This window comes from Brassica napus, chromosome A5 (assembly GCF_020379485.1).
Source record: "Brassica napus cultivar Da-Ae chromosome A5, Da-Ae, whole genome shotgun sequence".
NCBI classification, from domain to species: domain Eukaryota; kingdom Viridiplantae; phylum Streptophyta; class Magnoliopsida; order Brassicales; family Brassicaceae; genus Brassica; species Brassica napus.
Window position 1 is genome coordinate 17,752,874 of NC_063438.1, and position 26,418 is coordinate 17,779,291.

The 26,418-nt window shown below is 35.1% G+C and overlaps 4 protein-coding genes across 8 annotated transcripts; 1 reads left to right on the plus strand and 3 right to left on the minus strand.

The window, feature by feature from the left end:
* Positions 1-228: 228 nt before the first annotated feature.
* On the minus strand, positions 229-2,020 carry LOC106365048 (LRR receptor-like serine/threonine-protein kinase FLS2). Its single transcript, XM_013804506.3, has one exon. It carries the CDS (start codon positions 1,781-1,783, stop codon positions 347-349), a length of 1,437 nt encoding a protein of 478 aa, XP_013659960.2. The 5' UTR covers positions 1,784-2,020; the 3' UTR covers positions 229-346.
* A 9,448-nt stretch (positions 2,021-11,468) lies between these two features.
* On the plus strand, positions 11,469-13,676 carry LOC125574812 (protein MOS2-like). 3 transcript variants are annotated; one of them, XR_007339635.1, is made up of 3 exons: positions 11,469-12,900; positions 13,138-13,271; positions 13,475-13,676. XR_007339635.1 is itself a non-coding variant. In XM_048780359.1 (2 exons), exon 1 carries the CDS (start codon positions 11,541-11,543, stop codon positions 12,867-12,869), a length of 1,329 nt encoding a protein of 442 aa, XP_048636316.1. In that variant the 5' UTR covers positions 11,469-11,540; the 3' UTR covers positions 12,870-12,900; positions 13,138-13,358. The 3 variants fall into 3 exon arrangements, 1 of the variants encoding a protein (XP_048636316.1); XR_007339636.1 differs by having other exon boundaries at positions 13,138-13,267; XM_048780359.1 differs by lacking the exon at positions 13,475-13,676 and having other exon boundaries at positions 13,138-13,358.
* Positions 13,677-13,754: 78 nt separating this feature from the next.
* On the minus strand, positions 13,755-16,092 carry LOC125609219. Its single transcript, XM_048780360.1, has 10 exons — positions 15,897-16,092; positions 15,707-15,793; positions 15,323-15,456; positions 15,149-15,207; positions 15,008-15,062; positions 14,871-14,918; positions 14,648-14,752; positions 14,427-14,474; positions 14,139-14,258; positions 13,755-14,065 (listed from the first exon to the last, which is right to left on the minus strand). The coding sequence occupies exons 1-10, from the start codon at positions 15,943-15,945 to the stop codon at positions 14,006-14,008; spliced, it is 765 nt and encodes a 254-aa protein (XP_048636317.1). The 5' UTR covers positions 15,946-16,092; the 3' UTR covers positions 13,755-14,005.
* A 5,934-nt stretch (positions 16,093-22,026) lies between these two features.
* LOC106368369 (RNA-binding protein 38) lies at positions 22,027-24,678 on the minus strand. 3 transcript variants are annotated; one of them, XM_022694931.2, is made up of 6 exons: positions 24,330-24,676; positions 24,116-24,248; positions 23,629-23,755; positions 23,523-23,559; positions 23,170-23,416; positions 22,027-23,081 (listed from the first exon to the last, which is right to left on the minus strand). In XM_022694931.2, the coding sequence occupies exons 1-6, from the start codon at positions 24,483-24,485 to the stop codon at positions 23,068-23,070; spliced, it is 714 nt and encodes a 237-aa protein (XP_022550652.2). In that variant the 5' UTR covers positions 24,486-24,676; the 3' UTR covers positions 22,027-23,067. The 3 variants fall into 3 exon arrangements, with proteins under 3 accessions (XP_022550652.2, XP_013663771.2, XP_048636991.1); XM_013808317.3 differs by having other exon boundaries at positions 22,027-23,093; positions 24,330-24,675; XM_048781034.1 differs by having other exon boundaries at positions 22,027-23,093; positions 23,523-23,755; positions 24,330-24,678.
* Positions 24,679-26,418: the final 1,740 nt, after the last annotated feature.

The window sequence follows — 26,418 nt, forward strand, 5'->3', positions numbered from 1 at the left end:
GTTCGTACACTACTAATCAGTTTGATAGTTCGTTTGATAAAAAATATAATATATGTTTATATGGACAAACCTAAAGATTTTAAAAATTATCCTAATTGTGACACATGGCCACTTTAAATGACCACTTTAAATGTTGTAATGCTTCTTCGATTAATATATAAATGATTCTTATTTTAGTTTCTTCAATATCTCATTTTTGTACTCTTAACAGAAATATCTTTAAAATGATTAAATATTGAGAACTTAAAATTCTATTTTATTTGTTACAAATACCAATCATTTTTGGAGCAAACTTCAAATGTCACGGTGAATGCAAACACATTGCAAATATATAGTTTTCTTGCCTCTAAAGTAAACAAGGAGAGAGTGGAGCGCCGCAGAGACAGTCGTTGCCGGCGAATGCGCTAACCGGGAACTTTGTTGTCGGAAGCTTTCCGCAAAGATGGTTTTGGCTCAAGTTCAGTCTCTGCAGACTGGCCACAGTTTCTGGCACCATCCCGAATACCAAATTCCTTGACAGATCCAAGGTTTTCAGCGTCTTTGCGAACGTCAAACTCCCCATATCGTATCTAAGTTTGTTTCCCGCTGCTCGAAACTCAAGCAGATACTCTGTCTGGTTAAGGAACCTTTCTAGAATCCCTGAGATCTCGTTTTTCGACAGATCAATGTAATGGTAGTATAAGGGTGCCGCTGGCTCCCAATTTTCTATGCTCATCTTGATCCCGCATTTTGCTAGTTTCAACAAGAAGATGCTCGGTAATGAGGTAACCCACTCTGGAATCGTTTTGAGGTGAAACTGGTTGTACGAGAGATCAAGAAACTCGATGGTGTTAACGTTCAAGGCAGGAAATAGATCATTTAAAAGATTGTGAGAAAGATCAAGATTGTTTATATTGGTCAGATTGACCAAACCATTTGGGACAACTCCGGAGAAGCGGTTCTTGGAGAGATTCAACTTTTCGAGCTTGTTGAATCTTGATATATATTCTGGAATTGTCCCAGAGAGATTGTTTTTGCTCAGGTCAAGGAGCAGGAGTGTCGGTCCGAGCGATGCAATAGACCGAGGAAGTTTTCCGGAGAATCCATTGCCGGAGAGATCGAGAAATTTGAGCTCCGTCATGGATTCGAAAATATCTGGTATGGTGCCGGAGAGGCGGTTGCCGTCGAGTTTCAGATTCTGCAGTAGCTTGAGATTAGCAACCCCTAAGGGTATAGTTCCGGTTAGGAGATTACCGCCAATAAAGAGACCAGATAACCGAGACAGATTTGATATAGAATTCGGTATAGGACCAGTGAACTTATTTCCCTGAAGAAACAAATCTTCCAACTGGCTTAGCATGCTGATGTCGGAAGGAAGGGGACCAAAGAGACGGTTATTCTCGATGTTTACGTATCTAAGCTTCGGTAATTGGAGAAGGAACTGAGGAAAAGATCCAGTGATGTTCCCGTGACCTCCTAAGCTAATCACTTCGAGGTGCTGGAGTTTAGCCAGCGAAGGCGAGAGAGTGCCGGAGAGGGAGCGTTCGGGTTTCTTGGGAAATCCGACTAGTGAAAGAATGGTGACACGGTCACCGTTAACGCAAGCGATACCGTACCAGGAGCAGCAAGCAGTACCTTTCTTCCATGAGCTGAGAATGCCTGAAGGATCTCGTGTTATACCCTTTTTGAAAGCTAAAAGACCCGCCTCGTCATCAGGATGACATGTGGCGGCTCCGCTGGGGTTTAAACACTGGAGAAAGATAGTGGCGGCAAATACGAAGAGAGTGAAGGAGCAATAGTTCATGGTGATATCGTGGGATTGAGAGAAGTTATTGTTAGCTATTTGTAGATGGAAGGAGACTCCTTGAGAGCTGGGGATTGAGAGAAGCTATTGTTATCTACTTATAGAGGGAAGGAGACGACTTGCGAGCTGGAAAGTCAAAGTCCACGATTTTGACCTATTCATTTGCATGTGGCAGAAAGTGGTATGTCCGTTTCTCATGCCACGTTGTCTTGTCCTTAGAGAGAAAGGTTGATTTCATTATCCTATGCAGCAACTTGTGCGAAAAGAGGCTGGGCAAATAAACCAAACCCAAAAACCCGAACCGAATCCGATCCGATAAAAATGAATCCGAACCGATCCGAACCCGACGTAAATACCGAATAGGTCATGTTTTGTGGTATTTCGGGTTATGGGTATTATCCGAACCGAACCGAATCCGAATCTAAATGGATATCCGATAGAACCCGAAACATTCAAAACCTCGAAAAGATCTTGTACCAAACATGATCTCAATTCCTAATATGTATCCAAAATATATTAAGAAATATTGAACATCTAAAATACTTATCTATTACATGAAGGTTGGTGGTTCTATTACATGAAGGTTGATGGTTAAAGATGGCCGTTGAATCTTGAAGTATTTAGATTTAGATTTTGTTTTCGTTAAACAATGTTTCTCATCTCATGAGAATTTGGTTTTCGTTTTATGTTTTTATTTATTTGGTTTTCTTTTTATCAGTAAATATGTGTACTTTTCGTTTGATTTTGAATGATCACGGTTGATGTTCCTTATTTTTGAATCGATTTTACTTAAGTTTTGGTTACAAAATAGGTACAAATCAGGTATTTTAAAACTGAAAAACCGATTTTACTCATGTTTTGGTTATAAAATAAATAAAAATCAAGTACTTTTAAACCGAAAAACCGATTGGGACCCGAACCCGAAAGTATATTGGGTTGTACCGGTTCTTTGAAGATTTACTAACCCCGACCCGAACCCGAAAGAACCCGAACCGGTCCCGAACCGAACTTTCATATAATCCGAATGGGGCTGATTTTGATAAACCCGAAAAAACGAAATCCGATTGGATAAAACCGAAACCCGATTGGGACCCCGAATGCCCAGGCCTAGAAAAGACGATCAGTTGCAAGAAATAAAAAAAAAAAAAACTTATGCGAGAAGCAAATGATACGGGTTATTTTGTTGTATAAGAAGTAGGTTTAGCCGTGGCAACCAACATAAATGAATGAAAAAAAGAGAAAACTTGTAAAAATGGTCACTTTTAAGTAGGGGGCGAGAAAACAGAACCGAACCAAACCAAACCAAACCAAAGCATATGTCTAAACCATTTGGTTATAGATTTTATCAACCAAATCGTTCGGTTGGTTTTGTTTAAACCGAACCAAACCAAAAACTAAAATATATTAGTAATTATATTAACTAAATATACTAATAATATTACGTTTTAAAATATTGAGATATTGGTTCCCATAGCCATATGATCATAATTAGAGAAGTACCACACATAACTAGAAAATAATTTATATTCCAGTTTTACCCCTATAACCTATAATCTAACTTTTACATAGTGTCTCGAAAATGTCAGTTAAGTGCAGAAAAAGACTTTATCCAGCGAATTAAACTAATCGACATGACCCATCTGTTTTTCTTGAAAATACATGATATTCGGCAAGTAAGCTAACTCAATGATTCAAATTTGATAGCAACTATTTTACTTTTTTGGTAAATAATATTTATATTATTAACTAATTAAAAATATAATATTTTAAATCCTTACTATTAAAACTGTTCGAGGAATTGGTTGATTAAAAAAAACTGTTTGAGGCATAATAGTGAAGTTTAATGTGTTACAATTATAGATAGCCGATAACTAGTTACCACATACAAATATGATTTATGTTCCAGTGAAAAACAAAATGAGAATTATCAGCTAATATATGTTACCGTGTAAAACAAAATATTATATCTATGTTAAGATGTGTGTTTCTTTATTATATGTACTACATGATATTTAAGAGCTAATACCCATGTTAATAGCTACTATATCTTTTGAATGATACATCAAATTATTAACAACCTACAATAATGATTATTGCATGCTAACTTTGTTATTTTACTCGTTAATTTAAATTTTAGTAACTAACTTATCTATTACAGGATAAATAATATATTAGATTAATAACTAATGCTAAATTATAAATATTGTTATTATGTTATTGATTTGTTAACGCGCCATAGGTAACGCTTCACTTGCTAATCAAATAAATATCTTAATATATAGTATATAGGGAAAATTGCCAAAACGGAACAAAAATTCAGCATGGTTGTCCTTTTGGTATAAAAAAAAATTTATCTACTTTTTCTCTCTTCTACCTTTTCCAATTCTAAAACTTAATGAAATAAATAGTTTTATGAATCAAAAAATTGTAAAAATAGAAACAATTGATAAAACACCCATATACACAAACTGATTTTTTTTTGGTTAAAAACATGATAAATTAAATTTTAAAATTACGTTCTACTAAAAATAGAATTCATCTTCTACGAAAAAATGGGTCAGTAGAAAGTGAATTCTAGATTATAAAATATTTTCTAAAATTTTGACTTCAAATTATATAAATAAATATATTTTTTAATTAAATTTTTACTTTAATTCGTTTTTAATATTTAAATGCTTTTAGAATGTATCTTTTTATTAATTTGATTAATCATAAGTTAGTTTTGGGATTATGAAAAGATAATACTAAAACGACGACTTAATGATGGTATTATACTAAAAGAACAACCATGTTGAATTTTTATTTTGTTTAGGCAATTTTTCCTACTATATATATTATAAGGTGCCACAAGTATCACTTAACTACACGATCATATTTATGTTCAATTTTAACAAATTTTATATTTTTTGTTTTACATTTGTTAGAGGAAAGAGAAGAAAAATAATAAGAAGAAGAGTGTAAAAGTAAAAATCATGGGAAGAAATATGAAAGAGAAAAGATAATGTGAAGGGTAAGTGTAAGAAAAAGTAGAGTGTGAAAATATAAGAAGAAAGATAGTGTAAGAAAAAAAAAAGTGTAATAGTGTGTAAGATGAAAGAGAGTGTAATAATGTGTAAAAAGAAAGTGAGTGTAAAGAAGGGTATTTTTGAAAATCCAAAGTAAAAATGGTAGAGCAATCTACACATATATCAAATCATGTGTATATTACTAATTTTGATATCAGTTATGTATATTCAGCAAATTCTATAATTGGCTCCCATAGCCCTTGGTGTGATCATAATTAGAGAAGTATCCCTCATAACTAGAAAATAATTTTGATTACAGTTTTACCTATATAACCTATAATCTAACCTTTATATAGTGTCTGGAAACTGTGAGTCAAGTGGAGAGAGAGACCATCAAAACATGACTTTATCCAGAGAATTAAACCAATCAACGGGACTCATCTGTTTCTCTTGAAAATACATGATATAGACGAGTAAACCAACTCAATGATTCAAATTTGATAGCAACTATTTTTCTTTTGTTAAATAATATATATATTATTAACTAATTAAAAATATAATGTTTTAAATCCTTACTATTAAAATTGTTTGAGGCATTCGTTGATAAAAAAAAGAACTGTTAGAGGCATAGTAGTAAAGTTTAACGTGAAACAATGATATATAGCCGATAACTAGTTACCACATACAAATATGATTTATGTTCGAGTAAAAGCAACATGAAAATTATCAGCTAATATATGTTACCTTGTAAAACAAAATATTATATCTATGTTAATATGTATGTTTATTATATGTTCTACATGATATTTAACAGCTAATACATATATTAATAGCTACTATATTTTTAAATGATACTTCAATTAATAAAAACTTACAATAACGATTATTGCATGCTAACTTTGTTTTTTACTCGTTAATTTAAACTTTAGTAACTAACTTATCGATTACATGGTAAATAATATATTAGATTACTAACTAATACTAAATTATAAATATTTTTATTATGCTACTGATTTGTTTAACGCGCTACATGTAACAGTTAACTTGCTATTCAAATAAGCATCTTAACATATAGTATATATTGTTAACGTACCACAAATATCACTTAACTTACTTAATTACACAATAATATTTATTTTCAATTTTATCAAATTTTAGATTTCTTTTGTTTTACATATTCGGTTAGAGGAAAGAGAAGGAAATAAGAAGAAGAGTGTAAAATAAAAGTTAAAGTCGTGGGAATAAATATGAAAGAGGAAAAAGGATGTGAAAGTGTTAGAGGAAAGAGAGTGTGAAAATATAAGAGGAAAAATAGTGTAAGAAGAAAGAGAGTGTAAGAATGTAAAAGATGAAAGAGAGTGTAAGATTTTGTAAGAAGAAAAAGAGTTTAAGAAAGAGTATTTTTAAAAATCCAAAGTAAGAATTGTAGAGCAATCTACACATGTTAAATCATGTGTATATTACTAATTTTGACACCAGTTATGTATATTCAGCAAATTCTCTCTAAAATATTTAACTATTTAACCTAAACAACTAAACAACTTTATATGCTTTACTTCAAAATGAATAGAAGAAACACAATTGGAAATAAAATAAAATACAAAAATATAAATCTCATACATTAACTTCAAAACTAAAAATTACCTATGATACTACAAAATGAGATGATGTAGACGCCTTCTGAGAGCTTTTTCCTAGGCCTTCCAGGCCCTCGTTTTGGGAGTCCCGATGAGAGATTTGGGACGTCATGTTCAGGCTGTGAGGCAGAGGCAAACCATTTCCTTCCAAGTGTGCCTTCCGGTGCATGAATAAATAGACCAGCTGAAACATGTGGAATTACTTCCTTGTGTGGCCTTCCAGGTCGATTCTTGGGTGATTTTGAGAAAGGATGTTTCTTGCAATACATCTTATTATGTCTTGCTTGGACACAATTCCCACAGTGCTGTAAATGAAAAAATAATAATATAAATATCATAAATAACAAGAGAAGAAATACAAACAACAAAACAAGCATAACAAGAGAAGATACATACTACTTTTGTTCCTCGTTTTGAAATCTTTGGTGGTTCTCTAGGTTCACCTCTATCTCTCTTTCTGTTTTTACCTGGTGGTCTCACTGGAGGTTTCTTAAACGGAGGTGGATTGATCCTCACATTAGTTATTACCTTCCACATGTTCATGCCATTGACTGGTTTTAAAGGATGTGCATAACATATCTCCAGTTTCTCAATGGTGAACCAATTAGATATAAGTGTTTTCAGGTTTTGGTCAGCATTTTTCTCTAAACGCATGGCTGAGACAATGTGGCAGCAAGGAATGCCACCGATCTTGTACATCCTACAACTACAAAAAATGTCACCTCTCATCTTCACCAAAAACTTATCATTGAAGTACCCAACTTCATAGTCTCCTAATCCACAACTCAAAGGACTGCAATTCTTTGCAAGTTCAATATGTTCTTCGAGTTTTGCAACTGATTTATAAGTGTAGTTTGCCCTACACTTATCAGCTTCAGCTCTTTTTTGTGATTGCTCACTGGTTTTGTAATCCTTTCTTCTTATATCTTCAAGCATTTCCACAACCGGTTTTGTTCTTGCTATCCTTATAGCTGCATTGAAAGGCTCCCCTAAGTTGTTCTCAAGAGCATCAGAAGATGAGTATTCTGTGAAAAATGCCCTTGACCACAAACAAGACTGAGAAATCTTCAAATCATCATATGTAGCGACTGAAATCTTCTTCAGTTCTTCCATCTTACTCTCAAAACGTGCTATGTAGTAAGCATCAGCAGCACCCCAGAACAGATCTTTGAACACAGCCCCACCATATTTCTTTTTCCAGTTGGTGTACACATGCCGAGCACACATCCTATGCTCAACATATGGAAACACATCTTGAACCGCTAATATAAGACTTTTTTGTTGGTCACTTGCTAGAGTTAAACCATTACCTATCCCTAAGCCTAGGTCCTCGACCAAATGCTCAAAAAAAAACATAACAATTTATCTTTATTTTCAACCTCCATAATGGCCCATGCGATAGGGAAAGTCTTTTCATTAGGATCTCTTCCACAAGCAATTAATAACATTCCATTCATTCTCCCCTTCAGAAATGTACCATCAATGTGGATAATCTTCCTACAAGCACCTTTCCACCCATCTTTAAGCACCTGGAAGCATACATAAAACCTATAGAATCATGTCTGCCTCACCTCACATTCAACTGTAGATCCATAATTTATGCTTTTCAACTCCTCTACATAGTTAAACAACCTTGCAAATGACTGAGCTTGCTCATCGTCGCTACAAGCATTTTAGTCTTGTCCTTTCACAAATTGTTTTTGGAACATTAATGTTGCGCCTTTGAAGCTTTTGCTGCAACTGAGTAGTTGAGATATTTGGATTAATTCTGAATTCCTCAATGTAGATATCTACAATCTTACTATTTGTTAGGAAATACACTTTACCCCTGTCATGTGCAATTGTGCTCCTCTTTGTAAGCTCTAACAACAACTCTAAACATTCAAGTGATGCTATTATTAATGGAACATGAGATCCTCCATGGAAATTTCTTTTCTGAACAAATTTCCACAACACGCTTACCATCAAACTTGATATCCCTCCTCTTCCTCACAGCATATTTCGTTATTGCAGTTTTGAAAACTGTTGCTCCAACATGAATATTGTCGGATTACATCAACGATCGAATCACCACCTTCACTATCACTAACACCAAAAGAATCATCCTGCTCTATCACGCCACCTCTCTCTTCAACCTCAGAATCACTACCATAAGAGTCATTTACCCTATTATCTTCATTAGCACTCTCATTCCCAATATCATTTCATCCTCAGCATCATTTAGTGAGCCTTTCATATTAAGACGCCTACCCATATAAGGATCATGTTTGATGAGTTGGTTTTCTCGCTGGTTATAATGGATCGGGTGCAGGGTTCGATTTGCGCCGGACGCAATATTTTTAGTTTAATGTTTGATATCAAAACGACATAGTTTTGATTTCTGTTAAATAGTAAACAGCTGCCATATCATCAATACACAAGTGGTTTATATTGCGGTTTGACTAGTATTAGGAGGTTTGACATGTGGGTTTATGAGTTTGTTGATTAATTTAAAAAAAAAAACACATTGAAGGTTTTTTGCAGAAAATCCTTGATATAAACATTCTAATAGAAATACATGTATATATTTCATGGTTGCAGTTTTTCATACATCTACATTTTCCACCTTTGACAGTGTAAAGTTAAAGTCACTGTTGTTACTTCGAGCAAGCGTCCTATGCACCTGCAACTAAAAAATATAATATTTCACTTAGCTGGCTAAATAACTAACACCCAGAACTATTGTCAAAAATATTATCCATATTGTAAGAAAATATTGTTCGGCTAATTTTTTATTATGTTTGGGGTACCAAATATATTGTCTAATTAATATATATTGTAGCTGGGATACTAAAACTATTGTGCGGATAACATATATTATATTTACACATCAAACTAATAATATCAAATAACAAAATCAATTACCTTATTGAATCATGTCGCTTATTGTCCCCCAACATTTCACATTATGAGGTTTTGTATGATAGATCTCGCTCGTCAATTTGCACAAGGAAGCTACGGAGGATCATTGTAACGGCTCGTACTCTTAGAACTTAGGAAGAATCATGCGAGGGCTGGTGAAGTAAACAACCTCATGAATCAAAATATCTACAACATCTGGTTCAACTTTTGAATGTTTCAATGCTGGTTCTGCGTGGATTGACAAGAACTGAATTAATGAGAAGGAACGAGGTGCACAATGCACACAGCCGTGTTCATCTTTTTCGCTAATGATCCCACCATCATCTCAGTTAAAATCTTATCGGATATAGAAAGGAAGGAAGAGAATAGATCAAAAGTTTCAATTTTTTTAACATGTGTTTCTCTCCATTGTCTATTACTCTCTTTTTTGAACATGCAATAGTCACACACCTTTACATATACCCAATTGTATTTTTCTGCCATTTTATTTTCAAAAGCAAAAATTGTATTTTATCCTCCAATAAAATAAAAAAAATTTCCATTAATTCTTAGACTTTTTTATTTCCTGTTTAATCTGGAGCATTTTGGTAAAAACAGAGGATCACACATTGAGAGGTTTTAGCATATGAAGACCATTCACATTTGATTGGTTTACTTGAATTCACTAGAAGAATAAAAAAGAAACAGAGGAAGAAAAGAGAGAATGGAAAAAAAAAACAACAATGGTGAAAAAAAGTTTCTTTAGTTTTATGTCGTACACTTGTCGTTTAGAAAATCTTAACCAACAAATCAAACTAAATCTCTAATGCCAGCTACAACGTTGTACGTCACCTATGGCACATAAGACAAATCCTCCATTATACATGGCAATATCGTCATTTTACCAACCTCAATCTCACACGCACCATATGTTTACTGTTTTGGTATTTATTTAATTTCACTGTCTTGCATTGTTTTTTTAAACGAATTAACTATTAACTTTCTTACTCTTCTTAAGATTTTTCATTAATGGTTGTTTTGTCATTTAACATATTCTTATAGTCAAGTCAAATTATGACACTAAACTACTAACATTATTTTTGGGGCATACATATCTTTGGATTCAACTAAATCCATTTTAAAATATATGGGCAACTCCTAGATCTGATTTAATAACAAAGTAGGTCTGAGACGGATCCAAATATCCAGATCTGGATTCAGATATGTCGGATCCGTGGATTTAATATCTGGATTCGTGGTTTCTGGATATCCGTCTAAATATAACATTATCCATGGGTATTCGAATCCAGATCCGTAAAAATAATTCAAAAATATTCTTTTAAAATACTAAAATTCTACAAATAATAGACAAGTTAAATATTTATACAAGATTTATAAATATATATAAATATGTGTGTGTTGATAATATTATTAAAAATAATATATAATATTATAAGACTAATTTATGTATAGATATTAATATATCAAATATAAATATTAATATATTTTTAAAATATGGATCCGGATTGGATCTGAACCTAAAAGTTATATTTTCTTTTCGAAGCGAATCCAAAACGTATCTCGGATCAAATCTGAATCCCGGATAATAAGTCTGAGGCCTAAACAAAGGCCATCTCAAAAAAAAAATGAAATTTGGTTCGAGCCATGAGTTTGACACTTTTGTGAAAGTCCCCTTGGTCCAGTAGTTTGACCAAGGATTCATTAATGCTTCTACACTAGCAAGTTTAGGTTTCGATTCGCGGAGAAAGCGGAATTATGCGAATTAATGGAGAAACAACTTACAAGAGATTTGCAGCATGACACAATGAGTACCGTCAAGGGTGGATCCGATAGGGCGGCTCAGGTGATGCAGTCATACGTGAATTTTCATAAGGTAGGTAGAATTGTCGGCAGTACAATCGTCTGTAATATTTTTCCAAGTTTGTAATAGCATAATATATCCGGTGTTAAAAAAAAAATGAAATCGGGTTGGATTACGTAATCAAATTGTGACTAAAACGTGTCATGTCTAGAGAAAAACCTGATTAGAATATCTGTTAAGCTTATCACTATTACCAACGGGCTTGCCTCTAAGTTTAGCCCATTGGCCTACTAAATACTTAATAGGCCCATCTGTTTAGTATGTAATCTACGAGCACCCCGACGATTCTCACGGAGCGTCTTTGTGACATTCATTCGGGTTCTGCTCGTGAGAGAGAAGAAAACCGAACAATCATGAAGCTCTCTTTCTCCCTCCCTTCCAAATCGAAACCCAAAGTCACAGCCGCCGCCGCCGCCGTCGATGACGGTACAAGCAAAGAGTTCGTCACGGAATTCGATCCTTCGAAAACCCTAGCTGATTCCACTCCCAAACACGTCATCCCTCCGATCGAGAACACATGGAGGCCTCACAAGAAGATGAAGAATCTCGATCTCCCGCTCCAATCCGGCAACACCGGTTCGGGTCTCGAATTCGAAGCCGAGGTTCCTTTAACCGATTCCCAGGAGAACATCACGTACGGTTTGAAGCTGCGTCAGAAAGCAAAGGACGACGAAGAAGAAGAAGATCGGAACCTAGCTCCGATAGAGCAGCTTATGATGCAGAGTTTGAGGAAAGATCTGGAGTCGCTTGCTGATGACCCGACCTTAGAGGACTTCGAGAGCGTTCCTGTGGAGGGTTTTGGAGCTGCCTTGATGGCTGGGTATGGGTGGAAGCCTGGCAAGGGGATTGGTAAGAACGCTAAGGAAGATGTCCAGATTAAGGAGTACAAACGCTGGACTGCTAAGGAAGGTTTAGGTTTCGATCTTGATAAGTCTAAGGTTGTTGTTGATACCAACAAGGCTAAAGTTAAAGAAAGTGTGAAACTTGATGTTAATGGTGGCGATCTGTTTTTTGTTGGAAAAGAAGTTCGGATCGTTGCTGGTAGAGATGTGGGATTAAAGGGTAAGATTGTGGAGAAGCTTGGTAATGATTTGTTTGCTCTGAAGCTCTCTGGAAGTGAAGATGAAGTGAGAGTTGGTTTGAGTGATGTAGCAGATTTGGGTTCCCGGGAAGAAGAAAGGTGTTTAAAGGAGTTGAAAGACAAGGAGAAAGATAAGAAAGCGAGTAAACGAAGCAGAGGAACAGAGAGAGTGAGTAGAAATGAAGTTAGAGTCAGTGAGAAGCATGATAGAGGTGAGAGGAGAGTGAAGAAGCCCTCATGGCTCAGGAGTCATATAAAGGTGAGAATAGTGAGCAAGGATTTTAAAAGTGGGAGGCTGTATCTGAAGAAAGGGAAAGTTGTTGATGTTGTCGGACCAACGACCTGTGATATCATGATGGATGAGACGCAAGAGTTGGTTCAAGGGGTTGATCAGGAGCTGCTGGAGACGGCACTGCCTAGGCGAGGAGGACCGGTTTTGATTCTGTTGGGTAAACATAAGGGCGTCTATGGGAATTTGGTTGAGAAAGATTTGGATAAAGAAACTGGTGTGGTTCGTGATTTAGACAACCACAAGATGCTTGATGTTAGACTTGAACAAGTTGCTGAGTACATGGGCGATATGGATGATGTTGAATACTGAAACTATCAACACTAAAGCTGCTTACTTTCAGGTATTGCAACTACCTCATTTTCTATCCTTGCAATTCTGCTTATTGGATAGACCAATAGTTTCACATGGCGTTGCTTTTAAACAGAGTAACAATATTGAAATGTTCTGCATAAGTTTCTTGAAACCGGAAAGTGTTTTGAATAAGATAGTTATTTTCCATTTTTGATTTGGCAAAGCTGAACTCGGTGTAATTGAGGATTGAATGCCAATAACTCTATCAATATTTTATGTGTGACAGATGAGGTGCCGCTTGCAGATTTACGAGGAATCTCGGTGGGGTTATGCGTTTGTTGAGTTTACAGACAAAATTGACATTGGCTTCAGTGTCTGTCTTCCAGTAATTTGCACTCACTGTACCATTTGTAAGAGTAGGTACATGGTATTGCACCATTTTATTCACTACATCTACAAACTTTGTGGTCTGAATTAAAAGAACTAATCCATGAATTTTACTCGGAAGATAAGCGCAGTTTTAGATCAAGTTTGTATAGTGATGCATTTACGTTAGAATTTCCTAGGTGAAGAATAAGTTTTACTCACTCTCACCATCCATTCTAAACTTTATATGGTAATAGGCCTGGAATTGGAGTGGACTCGCAATACTGTGCTGAGGAAACAAAAGAAATCAGTTCTATTCCATTTTTCTTCTTCTCTTATTTGACTAAGTTCTTCCTTTTTACCCCCAAATTATAATGTCTACGAGCTTCATGTTCGTCTTCTGACATTGTGTATCAGCTATAGATTTAGATTTGAACAAACTATTTAAGTTCAGGCTAACAAGATGACAAGACAAACAAATGGTTCATATTGCTTGCTGCTTCTTATCCTATGTATTATAGATATATAAACGGAATATTATAAAAAAGTGCTCTTCTCGTGCAAACTGCGAGACATTATATACTTCAACAAGACAGTATTGAAGTTCCAAATTTTGGCAAAAAAAGAAGAAGAGAGTATTGAAGTTGTATCTCAACAAACTAAACAAGAACCCCGTTAGGTAAAGCACAGATTCAAAGAACTAGCACATAAAGAAAGCTTCGTTTTGGTTCTCGATGCATTCACATATTCATATACTTGAAAGGTGATGATGCATGCATGACTTTAGCCTAATATAGACCAACACGGTATTCCTCTCCACAACCGCATTTAGCAATGTAAGATATCCCCTGCAGCAAGTGTAGTTGGTCATGATCGTCACATAATTAAAAATCAAAACCAAGCCAACAAAATCAATGTCACCTTCAGTTTCTCAGCCTGACTCTGCAGCGAATGTAAATACTCTGCCTCTCCAGATTCATCTGACAAGAGTGCGGTGTATTCCTCTTCTAGAATCTTAATATCCAATGACATTAACTCTGGCTGCATTGTTCACGAGTTGAGGAAATAGTATAGTATCAGGTGCACGAAAAAATCATACATAACTGAATATAAAAAGGCAGAGTAGATTTCTCTTGCTGTGAGCAAAAGATCTAAATGATGCACTCATGCAAAATCAAAATGGTAGAAAAGATCCCAGAGAACAATTACCTTGAAATCATTAATCTTGTTCTTCACATTCTCAATTGTTAGCTTGATCTGAAATGAAGCTTTGTAATTCAGAAAAGGAGCTCAAAGAGATAAATCGTGTTTCATTACCGGAATAGGAAAATTAATTAAGTTTCTCTCGAGAAACATAAATTAACAAACAAAAGGTGCCAGAACCAACACCAAACCCACCAACAGTAACAAGTTGATCAAAAGTAAATAACCTTGGAATTTTCCTGGATAAGGTTGGATCTCATCTGTTTTGCTTGATCAAGCTTTGCTCTAGCAGAATCTGACAATCCCATCAGGTTTTTCCTTGATTCTTCTTTCTAATGTGTCAAGGACCAACACAAAAAGGGATGAGACATCCTAACCTCAGTTACTATGCAAATATTGGAGGTCTACTGTAATGGATAAGCATGCAAGGATTCATATAGGAGAACGAACCTGTCCTTGTTTATTAGTTTCATTGCTCATATGGGAAACAAACCAGCCCTGGCCAAAACAAGGACGACAGAAAGGAAAAATATGTTGGTAAACACAATAGGGAATGATATCACACCAAGAGGATGCAAATAAAAAACCTTCTGCTCCTCTAGTTTGGTTTTAGCTTCCTCTGCAGTCTTTATATAGTTAGAACTGCAATTATAAACAATAGAATTGACAGTCGGAAGGTGATTCCAGAACCACAATCCACTTCTAGCGGTAAGGTCTTTTTGAGTTACCGTTTGGATACAAGCTTTGCAGATATACTGTCTCGTTCTTGTAGGATAAGCTCCAGACTCTACGACACAAGATAAACAACACAAAGCTAACAACAGTGTGATAACTTCTAAAGGCATAAGAAGACCTTTTATACTAGTTTCATATTCATGGCTAACGTAAGAGGTCAAGTGTACCTGTGCAAGATTTGCTGAATCAGATTCCATTGACGAAATCTTTCTCTGCTTTCCAAGAATCTGTGAGCATAGTTCGCCTTTAGTCCTCGTCTTCTGATCCGTCTCTTCTTTGAGTCTCTTTGTCTCAGACAATGCTGATATAAAGAGATAAAAGAGTATGAATCTGATGAATACAAAGCGCAGATCCAAATTTGAACAAAGGACCGTTACTCTAATTCTCAATAGTTGATCACAACTCAGCCTAATCTGAGCGAAGACATCAATAATAATAAGCTTGAGAAATTCCAAACGAAATTGCTTTCAATTCACCTAAAACTGCTGTGCGATCACATACATTTCAATAGAAACTACTGAATCCGAAAGCGTTGAGAGAGAGAGACGAACCATGATCGAGATCTTTCTGCAAGGTATCGATTGTGGTAATCTGCATCTGTTCCTCGACGGAGACCTTGGCCGCGTGATCCTCCACATCTATCGTCAGTCGAATCCATGATAAACAAAGTCAAGTCCACAATCGCCACATCAAATTTCAGCTGGAATCAGGAAAATCATAAGCGAAAAGGAAGATTTGTACCAGTCATTTGAGACCGGAGAGTCTTCATACACTGCAGATACTCCTCCATCTCTTCCTTCCCTTTCCGATCACAATCCAAACCGTTCGCTTGAGGAACAAACGGAATCTGTAGAGCTTTACGCGAGCCGGCGAGATTTCAAACTATCGGATCAACCGCTTTAATTTTGAACTTGATAAAGTCCCATTAAAAATTATTTTGACCCGTTTGCCCGAACCCGATACTTGCTCCGTTGTCGAGTATTTATTTTTCGCCACTTATAAATGGGTTTCTTTTTCAAGATGACACTAACTCATGAATCACGCATACTTAGTGAAACATTAGCATATTGCCCCACAATTTAAGAAATATTTTATATATAAATAGACCCTTAAATTTGCAGAAATTATTTTTACAAAAATCTTTACTAAACTGTTTATAACCATCAAAACTTCAAGATCGTCCCTACATTAACTAAAAGAAAAAAAAAATCGATTTGGAAGCACTGGTTTTGGGTGTTCGATAGCTCCCTTGGATTGGGTTCGGTTGGTTTGCACTTTCGGATATCTATATTATTAAAACTCAAATACAAAATTGGAGTGTTCGAAGATTTGAATAGAATTATTAAAAAAATTGGAGTGTTTGGAAACATGGATCGTAGTTTTTTAAAATAAAATTAATTTTGTTTGGAAATAAAGATAGTAATAATAAAAAAAAAAGTAATGGACTTATGTTATTAAAAAAAATTGAAAGTCCATCATATTATAAAAAAACTATCTATCTAGACTACTTTTAAAATATAAGAAAATTGGTCAATCTAATTGCCTAAAACTTTTTTTTTCTAAATTAACCATAAAACAAAATTTAAACTTTATATACACATTTCAAATCAAAATAATAATTCAAAGTTGATTTATATCAAAAATTGATTCAAAAATATACATATATTCAAAATTGTATTTTTACTAAACTATTTTTCAATAACCATTATAAAAAAATGTTGTCAATATATATAAGAAAAATACAATACAAAGCCCAGTTAGAAATACCAACTCAAATTATTGGTCTTTATATTTCATATTAAGTTTTAAAAATATAATGTATGTAATTATTTATATGATGGTACGTATAAAATACTATTAATTATATGATTAATTATATGATGGTACGTATAAAATACGATTAATTTATGATGACAATGTACAATATATAATAATGACTAGGGATGGACTTTCCTGTACCCATACGGGTTTGATTCTGATCAGTTTGCGTTTCGGATTTTTGGGGTCAAAGATTTTAGTCTTATTAGGATGTTTCTAAATTTTGGTTTGAGTTTGATTTGGATCTTTGCGGGTTTGATTGAGGTTTGGATACCATTTAAATTATTTTTAAAGTTTTAAATCATTATATATTTTAAATTTCTCAAAATCAATAAATAAAATAATATATTACCTATAAATTTGAATAACATATGTCAGAATACCTAAGCTTAACATATCAATTGGCTTGATTTAAAATTTTGGATACGGAATCAATAATTATTTTAAGTATTTTTGGTGATTTGAGTATACTTTAACTATTTCAGATATTTACTTATGACTATCTATATATATTTTCAAGTATTTAAATCAATTTAAAAGTATCATTCTTGATGTTTTATATACGTTAAATGTAAAAATAATTAATATATATAAGTATATAAATTTATATTTAGATAAATTCGGGTATCCGAATACTTCAGTTCAGATCAGATTCGGTTCTCTAAGTAACAAAATTTTGAATAATTCAAATATTTATTCAATTTATGTTCGGGTTTGGTACTATTTTTTGGATCGGTATCAGTTTTGTTCTTCGGATTCATTTTGCAACGCCCTAATAATTACATGAAAAAAAAATCAACATATTTTTCAAAATATACACCCGCGCAGGCGCGCAGGTCAAAGTCTAGTTTGATATTATGCTCATAAATTCCATTCAGGTTTTACTAATATTTGGATTGGATTTTGTTTGGTTCATTCTATGTTCAGTTAAGATCGGATTATAACCAATGTATGGAATCGCCTAAACATATTTTTATAAAATTAACAAAAAATAATCAAAATATATAAATTATTTAAAAATCTAATTAAAACTAGTTAAACTGTCTGGACAATGAGGAGCTCAGACAAGTCATACTTGAGGGATGGAAATCTCCTGATCTCCCCGCTAATGCGACCATTATGGAACATATTTTGAGCTGCCGGAAAGCCTTGGGTGAATGGAGAAAACAACATAATGTTAACTCGGCGAAACTAGTGGAGGAGCTTAAAGAAAAAGTGGAGGGTTTGTATGCAGATGACAATGCTACAACTGAAGAAATTGCAGCAGCCTTGAAGGAACTCTCTGATGCTCTTAAGACAGAGAAAATGTTCTGGAAACAGAAAAGTCGAGTGTTTTGGCCGAGAGAAGGCGAGATAAATACTAAAATTTTTTACGCCCTAACAAAGCAAAGGAGAGCAAGGAACAAGATCACACAGCTTCTCGACGCAAATGGAAATATAGTTGAGGATGAAGAAGGATTAGTAGCCATTACTACTAGCTATTTTAGACAGATCTTTGAATCTTCTAATCCGGAAGAGATTGAAGAGGCACTAGCACAAGTTCCTACGACTATCACCAGGGCAATGAATGACAGCCTTACAGGTCCGGTCTTCGAATGAGGTCAAACTAGCACTTTTTGCTATGCATCCAGAAAAGGCTCCAGGACCGGATGGGGCGACTGCACTCTTCTACCAGAAATTTTGGGATATTGTAAAGGAGGATTTAATTCTTATGGTTAATAAATTCCTTTTTGAGGAGGTAGTGGCGAATGGACTGAATGATACGAATATATGTCTCATCCCGAAGACAACGAAGCCTAATGAAATGGCTCAATTTAGACCCATCAGCTTGTGCAATGTCAGTTACAAGATAATCTCTAAGGTCTTATGCCAGAGACTAAAGAAAGTGCTTCCAAGTCTGATTTCGGAAACCCAATCTGCCTTTGTTGTTGGAATGCAGATTTCAGACAACATTATGATTGCGCAGGAGATGTTTCACGCTCTACGAACAAAACCAAGTGGACGCAGTAAAAGGATGGCCATTAAGACAGACATGAGCAAATCATATGACAGGATGGAATGGTCGTTTATTGAAGCTGTTATGCGTAAGATGGGTTTTTCGAAAACATGGATTGTATGGATAATGCGATGTATTTCGTCGGTGAAATATAAGGTGCTCATGAATGGACAACCAAGAGGAAATATAGTTCCTGGTACAGGACTACGCCAAGGAGATCCTTTGTCTCCTTTCATTTTTATTCTATGCACGGAAGCGCTCTCTAGCCTTCTTAATCATGAAGAGAACCAAGGGAAGATAACGGGGATGCGCGTCACACGCGCATGTCCTTCGGTATCCCACCTTCTCTTTGCTGATGATAGCCTTTTTCTGTAAGGCGGAGCTCCGTGAATGTGAAGAAGTAATGAAAGTAGTCAAGAAATATGGTAAAGCGTCAGGTCAATGTATCAACTTTGAAAAATCGTCCTTACTCTTAGGTAAGCGGATTAATGCAACGGTTAGACAAGAGATTAAAGATGCACTTGGAATACAAAATGAAGGAGGGATGGGAACTTACTTAGGCATCCCGGAAGACATAAGTGGCTCAAAATGTAGAATTTTTGCTTTTCTCAAAGAAAAGTTGATGCACAGAGTGAATGGATGGACAGGTAGATGGTTGTCGAAAGGAGGAAAGGAAGTGTTGATTAAGTCTATTCTGCTAGCTCTTCTGACCTATGTTATGTCTACTTTTCTGCTCTCTTTGGAGATATGTGAAAACTTAGCAAGTGCCATCGCTTAATTCTGGTGGAGTTCAAATCCACCAAAAAGAGGAATACACTGGGCAAAATGAGAAAAAGTCTGTTTATCAAGAGAAGAGGGAGGGATTGTTTCCGTATGATCCACGAATTTAATTTGGCATTATTGGCAAAGCAGTTATGGAGGTTAGTTCAATTTCCAGACTCCCTGGTAGCCTGGGTCTTGAGGGGAAGATACTACAAATTGAGTTCTCCACTAAGAGTAAACTCTGCTAGTAGTCCATCTTATGTGTGGACTAGTATTTCTGCTGCAAGGAAGTTATTATTAGTGGGAATAAGACAGAAGGTACATTCAGGTTATGAAGTAAAGGTATGGGAGGATCCGTGGATCCCAACTACACCGGTGAGACCAGCGGTCCCTGTAGCGCCAGTTATGCACCCTAACATGAGAGTTAGTGATTTCGTTAATCAGGTAACGAAGGAGTGGGATGTTGGTCTACTGGAGCAATATGTCAATCCTGAGGACATACCGCTCATAAGGAGTTTGGCCGTAAGCTCAACTCATCGCCGCGATACATTCTGTTGGAACTACACAAGGAATGGCCAATACACGGTTAAATCTGGATATTGGGTGGTCCAATATCTATTAAAGACAGTGGAGGAGAAGGAAATTCTAGAACCAAGTATTATTAAGCTTCAAGCCTTTGCTTGAAAGTTAAAGGCGCCAAATAAGATATGCCATCTTATATGGCAACTGCTCAGTGGACATGTAGCAGTTACGAGGAACCTAGCAAGGCGTAATATGAGGTGTGATAACAACTGTCCTAGATGTGGAGAGCCAGAAGAATCTGTAACCCATGCCTTATTTGAGTGTCCACCAGCTCTACAAGCTTGGTCTTTATCGTCAACTCCAACAAGTCCAGATATTTTTCCGGTGCAAAGCGTTTATACAAATATGGATTATCTATTCTGGAGGAAGAACAGAATCATCGAGCCAAAATTGGATAGAGATCCTTATCCTTGGATAATTTGGTATATCTGGAAGGCTATGAACGACAAACTATTCAGAGGGATCGATAGAGATCCTTTGGAGCTAGTTCGACATGCAGAAAGTGAATGTCAAGCCTGGTTTGCTGCGAACGAAGAGGTACAAACAGTGGCACAAGAGAATAATAATGAGGAACCCCAAGTCATAAGCTTGGGTAATATATGCCTGATTGATGGATCTTGGACAGCATCTGATCATTTCAGTTGCTGCGGCTGGGCTTGGATGGACAGTAGGGGAAGCACCCAACTCATGGGGATAAGGAATATCAGTCGATGTGAATCAGCTTTGCACTCGGAGGTAGAAGCACTACGGTGGGCAATGGAGAATATGCTTCAACATTCAACATGTTAGAATTTTGGAACAGACTGTAAGGAGCTGATTACAATGATAAAAGAACCTCAAGCTTGGCCAAGCTTTGCGACGGAATTGGAGAGAATAGAGACGTTGCTGATATGCTTCCCGGATTTCAACATCATTCATGTTCCACGAGCGTGAAATCAATTTCCAGACTTTTTAGCTAAAACTACTAGATCCTTCTATAGGGAGTTACTTTTTATTGATTGTTTTATTCCGGTCTGGTTACCCAGATCACCTCAAGCTTGAATAATAGAATGGCCGTTTGGCGTCAAAAAAAAAAACTAGTTAAACTGTCTAAACTAACTAAAATATTCAAAATGACAAACACAATAAACTATTAAAATCTTTAAAATATTCTTAAATATTTAAATTACCGTCATATATATATATATATTTAACTTATTTAATATATTTTCAGATTCTAGTTTGGAATTAGGTTCAGGTTGTATCCCAACTCCAGATATTTTTTGTATAACGATTTTAAAACTCTAACCACTAAAGATAATTATCTTAATAATAAATAAACTCTAAATAAAACACTAAATAAATAAGATATTTATTTTAAATATCTTCTCTCCATCAGGTATGAAGCTTGAGGTTCTACCTTTGTTTGTGTATGTATGATATGATGATTGTGTTTGTATGATTTAATGATCCGTGGAAGAACTTATTGCGTTAGTGTACATAAAGAAACCAATTTGATACGGAGTGACAGAGACACCTTTGTTCAGTCAATAGTATTCAGTATTATGCATTATATCAGAACTGTATTCTCTGTTCTGAGCTGTTTCTGATTACTCACTTTCGATTCAGACAACTACACAGATCTAATTTGGTTACAACATACAGAATAGTAAATGCCTCTCAATCAAGATGATGAATATTAAGGGATACATATGATGAAGATACATTGTCACAAGTCATAAGAGAGGATTATATCATATCATAGTGAAATAGTGCAATCACACACATTTCATTTTCCATCCACCGTGGATAGAAAATGAAGGTTTTGTTTTCTTACATAGAATCAGAACCACACGCTTACAAGATAAACAGCAAATACATTAAAGAGTCTGTAGAGTTTGCTTTTTTTTTTGTCTTGAAGAAACAGAGGAAAGAGTAAAAGAGAGATAAGGAGGTGATAAGTACCTCGCACCTGAATCCTAACCATGGTTGGTTGTGAACTGGTTTAGTTCATGTTTAAGAGAAGAACCTAAAGGGAACCAAAATATCTCCCCAAGAGGCAAAAAAAAAATGCAAATGCAATGACCCCACATTCCATCAGTGGAGGTTGGTTGGTTGAAACTATGATGAGCAATCTAAATTTTTTAAAATGATCTTAATCAAAAAGTTAGTTTCAAGTGTGGCTATAACTCCAAAGCTAAGCCACCGAGAATATACATGACTGAGTTCACTAACAACATTACTTCCTTTCTCCTCAAAAGGAAGTTTATGTGTCTTTCTTTTCTGTTCTAGCTACATAGTCCTAGATCTAATCATCCTAATAAGACTACAACATTAAAATTGGATACTGCGTGAAGTAGTGTCCACACCTTTGAACACAAACTACTTCAAACACTTCCAGGTGGTGGCAATTCATTTCCCGGGAAATCCTTATTTCCTTTCTTATTGATCAGCCAATCCTAAGCTTTTCTACAAAAAATGCTTTGCCTTTCAGGGGCACTATGCAAGACATGGTAACTCTTACTTAAGTTTATACTTATTGTACAAGCTGTTCTGAACGAAACCTTTTTGTTCAGAAGCGCGTGATGCAATGCGAAAAGATGAGTAATGTGTATGACTATGGTCCAAGTTAAAACCCCTATGTGAGACTTAACTGGAACTTGCAAAGATGCCCACACTCCAAATTTATGGGCTCTTGCCTAAAGGGAAAAGGGCAACCATGGTTAGGCCACAGGTCTTGTGGAGATGAAACTAGTAAACCATGAGCCTTGGCGGTCAAGCCTGTGGAACTGCAAAGCACACTGCTGAGATCATCAGCACCTCTGGTTTTCAAAATTGTTTACAAACGAAATGAAGACAGATAAAAGATACACAAACCTGATGGTATGACTGGTGAAGGTGCAAGAGACACTGGAGAAGCATTGTGATGTGGGTAGTTTCCCCCAGTGGAATAGTGAAACATGTGGTTGGGGTAGTGGAGAGGAGCATAACCAGTGACGGGTCCATTTCCTTCAGCAAACTGGAGATATGGGTAGTATGCTGCTGCTGCTGCGACACCAGTCATTGGTCCGGTGTTATACATCGGATGCTGAGCAGTTGCTCCTCCATAAACATTGTAGTAGCTCTGTTTATAAACAGAAACCCAATAAGCTTTATGAGATACGAAGGACAGTAGATAAATACTCAAATACTTATTATAGAATTCGATGGAGAAAACAAAATATACATACCGTGGGGTAGTTGTAATCCATTGAGTACGAAGAGAACCTATGAAGTTTAAACAGAGGATTATAAGTCTGTTTAGAGAGATGAGGTAAGAGATTAAAGGTGGAGTACCCATAAGGATTAGTGTAAGGAAGTGTGTAGTGAGAGAATGGAATTGGGGAAGGAAGAGCAGCTGCAGTTCCAAAGTGTGTCTTGAAAGGGCTTGTTACCTTCACGCCTCTGCCTCCTCCTACGTGTCCTGCCAAACACACAACACCATGAGAACGTCCTTCTCTAACATTTGCTTTATGCAAAAAACAAAAGCATTACGTTTTTAGGGTATAAGGATTTAAGGAGACTGTTACTAGTAAAGGATGAAAATGGCTTTTCAATAAACTTAGGGATCAATATGAAGCGTATACCCTCCAGACAATGAAGTAACACATTTATCTTTGTCCTAGAAGTCTTAACATAACATCGAAAAAAATATATAGCGAGGTGATTCACGACATACAGTTTACATGTTTTCTCTTTAGTAAAGACAAGATCCTATATACTCATAGTATTCTTGTTAGGGTTTTCCAAAGATCAATCAAAACATAAAGAAAGCTATAGATACCGTGAATTGGAGAAGAAGGTTTAGATCTCTGAACACCAAAAGCCGCGAGATTGCAATTTGCTCTCCTCCCGTCGATGACAGGAGCGGGATCTATGCATGCCTTCTGAGCTGCTTCTGGATCACAAAAAGTCACCTTAAAAAAAAAAAACAGAAACCAATGAGCTTTAAAGCCAAGAATCTCCGAGTAAACAACAATACGAGAAGAAACACTTACAAAGCCGTAGCCTTTGGATCTGCCGCTGGACTTATCAGTGATCACGACTGCTTCAACAATGTCCCCAAACTGTTCGAAGTAGCTCCTGAGAGAGACTTTGTTGGTTTCCCATGCTAACCCTCCAACGAAAACCTTTGTAAATGTCGTGTCTTCCATTACTTTCTGCGATGTCTGAAACAAGAAAATTCAACGATGTTGGCGAAAGAAAGTTGCCGACTTTGGGAACAGAAGCAGAAACGGTTGTTGAGAGGAGAGAGAGAGAGAGAAAAGAACAGAGGACTAGAGGAGGAGGAGGGAAGAGGATTCAAGGAAAAGTCAGGATAATAAAAGTGGAAAAAGGAAAGAGAGTTGGGGGACACACTCATTCAATTATTTATCTTCGCTTTTCACAAGTATCAATGACATTTTATTTGTACGCTCACTGTGCATGTACACTTTTTGTTTGGTCGGATACACTCTGTAAATAGATTTGCGTTTGCATAAATATTATAATTCACATCCCTTATATATTAATTGAAAAATATTATAACATTGTTTTTCTAGCCACGTATCACCACGAGAATGAAATTCAGAATTTTTTAAAAAATATATTGGTATATCTTAACTTATATATTAATTTTTTTTATTAAACTAACTACAAAATTGATAAATAGTGTACAAAAAAATATTCTCGCATTTTCCTTAAATAAAAGCTACATAATTTTCTAATATGATTAACGTATATATGATAATCAATAATTATGAATAATAAATATTTGATAATAAATGTTTTATCTTAGGTTTTTTTGGTTTAATCTTATATTATTAAAAGATATTAAAGAACCACATTGACCATATAATAAAAAAAAAATTTGTTATGTTATATTTTGAATTTTTAAAACGACTATGGATTACTAAAAACATTGAATGTCTCACACTGAAAATTTGTGATCAATGGTTTAATTTTTTTGGTAATAACAAAATACAAATGACCATAAATCGTATGAATATGAAATCTCATTTACTAGACATTCATATTATATATTAATATAGTTTAAAATTAAACTATATAACAAAGAAAAATACTTAAATATGATAATTTCTAAATTTGTATTGATCAAGTATTAAGACCTTAATATTTTAATTTTGAAATTTGCATTCAAAAAAATCACACGTTAGAAAAATTTTGTTTTTATCATATGAGTATGAATTCTCAATAATAAATATTTATATTAAAATATACTATATATATATATATATGTCTATGTCATTGAAATTTAGTTATATACCATATAAAATAAATAAAATGATCGTTTTGATTTATTTACCAAAAAAGTATCGTAAATAAAAAAGATGTATTGTTTTGATTTCTGTATTTACTCTAATTTAATTATACACATATACGTAAATAAATACAAATAAATAATAATAAAAATATATTTTATATATAATATTCATCCCTCACAATTGCACGGGTCTTAAGCTAGTGATTTAGTATATCGAAAAATATGAATAGAGACAGAAAAATTTCACCAACAAAATGAAAGAGATAAAACTAAAAAAAATTCTATTTTTTGTCATCAACATAAACAGACTCATAAACTCTGCAAACCAAATTGGTGGCTCTGCAGACAAACGACTGTTGTTTTCTTGTACTACGTGCTAGACTTTCCGTCCATGAATTTTGTGTTTGTGGTATATGAATGACTGAGCTATTAAAACTGCCCTTCAGGGTTTTGATCTCCTCCAAGTAAATTGCAAAGACTAGTCATTCTTCTAGTTCTGAAACAATCTTCGTCAACTAAGAACAATATGTTGCAAATATAACATTAAACTGTCTTAAATTCTTTATACATTCAATTCTCCAAATAAGAGCCTTAACTTCCAAGTGAAGTGATGATTGAATAAATCTTGTGTTCCTCGCCCCCATTAAACCATCAAAACTTGGCAATCTGCTATACCACTCTTGTCCCGGGAAAATTTCATGAGCTTTTCATGATCCTTCTATAAAACACCACCTACTAGGGATGGTCAGTTATGGTTCTTCGTCTACCGATCTAATTTGTTCAGCTTCATGTGTGTCTGAGACTTGTGCCTCAACTCAAAGTAA

Excerpts from the sequence above, each read along its gene's own strand:
- LOC106365048 (XM_013804506.3), bottom strand. The coding sequence starts at position 1,783 with ATGAACTATTGCTCCTTCACTCTCTTCGTATTTGCCGCCACTATCTTT.
- LOC125574812 (XM_048780359.1), top strand. The coding sequence starts at position 11,541 with ATGAAGCTCTCTTTCTCCCTCCCTTCCAAATCGAAACCCAAAGTCACA.
- LOC125609219 (XM_048780360.1), bottom strand. The coding sequence starts at position 15,945 with ATGGAGGAGTATCTGCAGTGTATGAAGACTCTCCGGTCTCAAATGACT. Across the intron at positions 15,457-15,706 it reads GCAGAAAGATCTCGATCATG|CATTGTCTGAGACAAAGAGA; the intron begins GTTCGTCTCTCT and ends TCTTTATATCAG. Across the intron at positions 14,919-15,007 it reads CCAAACTAGAGGAGCAGAAG|GGCTGGTTTGTTTCCCATAT; the intron begins GTTTTTTATTTG and ends TGTTTTGGCCAG.
- LOC106368369 (XM_048781034.1), bottom strand. The coding sequence starts at position 24,485 with ATGGAAGACACGACATTTACAAAGGTTTTCGTTGGAGGGTTAGCATGG. Across the intron at positions 23,417-23,522 it reads TGGATTACAACTACCCCACG|AGCTACTACAATGTTTATGG; the intron begins GTATGTATATTT and ends GTTTATAAACAG. Across the intron at positions 23,094-23,169 it reads TTCACCAGTCATACCATCAG|TGTGCTTTGCAGTTCCACAG; the intron begins GTTTGTGTATCT and ends TGATCTCAGCAG.